The sequence below is a fragment of the Impatiens glandulifera genome, chromosome 5 (genome assembly GCF_907164915.1).
Source record: "Impatiens glandulifera chromosome 5, dImpGla2.1, whole genome shotgun sequence".
Lineage (NCBI taxonomy): Eukaryota > Viridiplantae > Streptophyta > Magnoliopsida > Ericales > Balsaminaceae > Impatiens > Impatiens glandulifera.
The window spans coordinates 36,532,706-36,536,066 of NC_061866.1; the positions used below are offsets into that span (position 1 = coordinate 36,532,706).

General features: G+C 33.1%; 1 protein-coding gene across 1 annotated transcript; it reads right to left on the reverse strand.

Annotated features, from left to right (window-relative positions):
• Window positions 1–1,296: 1,296 nt before the first annotated feature.
• Window positions 1,297–2,014, reverse strand: LOC124939275. The gene is made up of 2 exons (XM_047479762.1): window positions 1,370–2,014; window positions 1,297–1,326 (listed from the first exon to the last, which is right to left on the reverse strand). Exons 1-2 carry the CDS (start codon window positions 2,012–2,014, stop codon window positions 1,297–1,299), a joined length of 675 nt encoding a protein of 224 aa, XP_047335718.1.
• Window positions 2,015–3,361: the final 1,347 nt, after the last annotated feature.

Sequence of the window (3,361 nt, forward strand, 5' to 3'; positions counted from 1 at the left end):
TGTTGAATGGAGTTGAGGGTTATTTTAGCCGGTCCGAGGATGCAAGAGATGAGGGAAGCTTTTGCAATGTGCTCTATCTATTTGTCAAAGTATTTATAAAAAAATATTCCTTACTTTTTTTTTTTTTTTTTCAACAATATAGGCTGCTTTGATGATTGTGAATACTAATAATAAAAATATATGTATTGAATGTAGATATAATAGACAAACTTGTTGGAATTAAACTAATTCCATTAATTAAATGGAAATGATATTTGGGCTAATTAAATTCACACCAAATTCAAATGTGAATTAAAGTGAAATTAATCCAAATGAAATTCACATGAAATTCAAATGTGAATTAAAGTGAAATTAATCCAAATGAAATTCACATGAAATTCAAATGTGAATTAAAGTGAAATTAATCCAAATGAAATTCACATGAAATTCAAATGTAAATTAAGGTGAAATTTCATCCAAATGAAATTCACATCAAATTCATTGTGAATTAAATTTGTTAATTGTTACGATTAACATAAATGTCTTGAATGAGGCAATTAACTAATGATGTTAATTGCCATTGTAACTACAAAATATTTATTGTAGGATGTAACTTGCAAAGATGATGAAAAGGCAAGCAACGATAACCGTTGGATGAATGGATGATGGATTAGTGACCGTTCAGGGGCGGAGCCAGGATGAAAATTTACCTGGGGCTGACTCTAACTTGCACCTCAGATTTAACTTTCTATGTTCCGTTTTTTTTCCATGTAATTGATACAATAAATTAATAAATTCAAACATATAAAATAAAAGATGTATGAACAATTACTTTATGAAATTATGAAACAAAATAGTACATTCAAAACATTTAAAACACACATTATTGAAGTTGTGCCCTTCTATTCTTCTTAGTATAAAATTCTTTAATTATTGTATCATTATCAATGTTTTCAGACAACTCTCGTTCAATATAGACGATCATAGAATCTGTTAAAAACTCTTCTTCCATCTTGTTACGAAGAGTTGTTTTCACGAGCTTCATAGCTGAAAATGCTCGTTCCGTTGTTGCTGTAGAAACGGGAAGAGTTAAAACAAGACGAATCAACCTGTGAATTAAATAAATATATTAGTATAAGTAAACAATATAACTATATTTCATAGATTATAACAAATGATAAAATTACCTATCGATCAAATTGTAGGTTTTTGACTTATTTGTCTCAACTAATCTTCGACATAATTCAGAAATAGTTGATAAATTCTGAAATATTTCATTGACGGGCATGTCAAACTCATAGTGAGCCAATTGTGTTCTCAAGTGGTGCAAATCTTGTGCATCAAAATCTAGATGATAGAATTTCTCAGCAAGTTGATAGATGTGATCAACATTAAGAAGTTTAAAGTTGTCTTTAGGTTCCAAAGCACCACTGAGCTTAAGAAGTTCGACTGCCTCGTCCTTGAATCTACTATTGAGCTCTTCAATTTGAAAATCTATTGCAGCAACAAATACATCAAATTGATAGTGGTGCTTAACTGTAATCGAATCCTTTTGTTGACAAGAACGACTTCTACTAGATTTGTAACAAGCTTCCATCTGAGGTATCTCAATGTCATACTTTTTTGAAACTTCTTCCACGCAACTGAGTAAATTATCAAACCCTTGCTCTCTCAAAACATGAAGCAAAGTTTTAGTAGTTGAAACATGCTCCATTGCATTTAAAATATCTAGAGATCTCTCTTGCAATGCTCGACAAAGTAGATTTGTTAATCCCATTATCCTTTTCATTAAGTGTAGAATGAATATGAAATCAAAAGACTTCATCGCAATCAACAAACCACTAGCTTCACCACGAATGGAGTTAGAAGATCCCTCATCAACCATATTTTCTAAAACAGTGATCACAGAGCCATACATATCAACTATGCTACAAAGTGAGTCAAAATTAGAACTCCAACGAGTCTTTCCTGGCCGTAATAAATTTCCAATCTGATTACAACCTCTACCGGTATCACGTTCACCAGTAGCTACCATATGTGCAATTTCATTTCTTTGAGCAGAATGTAACTCGGCATGACGTTTAGGAGATGCATTAATAAGATTACATATAGAATTCAATTTCGAAAAAATAACCAAATAGATACCTCTTTTTCGGCAGCCGCAATTAATGCTAGTTGAAGCCGATGAGCAAAACAATGTACATAATATGCACATGAACATTCTTTCAAAAAAAGAGCCTGTAATCAATTCCAAGAGCCACGCATATTGCTAGAACCATCGTATCCTTGTCCCCTCATGTTATGGATATGCAAGTCATAACGACCAAGAACATCAGATATTTCTTTCTTAAGTGTTGTAGCAGTTGTATCAGCCACATTTACAATGGCAAAGAACCGTTCTCGTAAAACCCCATCAATATCCACAAATCTTAACACAATAGCCATCTGCTCCTTGTTAGATGCATCTCTTGCTTCGTCAACTAAAATGCAGAATTTGGCATCCCCGATTTCTTGGCGAATCTTTGTTCTCACTTGGTTGGCAATAACATTCAATACATCTTTCTGAATATCCGGAGAAGTATACTTTGCATTTTTTGGAGCTTTTTCTAAGATAGTGTTTCCAATACTCTCATTCAATTTTCCCATAAATTTTATTATCTCAATAAAATTTCCACGATTATTAGAAGATGGAGACTCGTCATGCCCTCTCAATGCACACGCTTGCAAAGTGAGCCACCGAATGCTTTCAATAGTTGTTGTAAGTCGTAATCTGTTCTTTTGTTTTTCATCTGAAGACTGTGCATTCAGTACTTTGTCAATATGATAAGGGATATTCATTAGATTATCAAGATATTCAACTGCCCTATTATGTGGTGAAGTATTACATCCTATATGCATAACAAAAGAGCATCTATCCCCATCATTAACTCGCTTCCAATATTTGAATCCATTTATTGTAAATGTAGAGCTTTGGGGTTGCTTATGTTCAAACAAGAAACATGGGAAACAAAAAGCAGCATCTTTCAAAGGAGAGTATTCTAACCACGTAAATTTCTTAAACCAATGACTTTGGAACCGTCGATTTTGATTTCCAAATTTGGTCGGCGGGTACTCATCCTTAATAGGTTAATATGGCCCCATCTTGATATAAGCTCGTCTAATTTCATCCCTTTGATTAAAAGGATATTTCCACATCGGAATACGTAATGATGGATCAGGTTCAAGAGAACTTACATCAACATCAATTCTAGGAGATTTGTTAGGTTCTTGAGCATGAATATTTGAGATATCGATAGTTGATTGATTACCCCCTTGACTTGGACATGACTGACCTTTTGGTTTAAAAAATGAGTCAATAGTTTTTCTTTTACCTTCCATACTT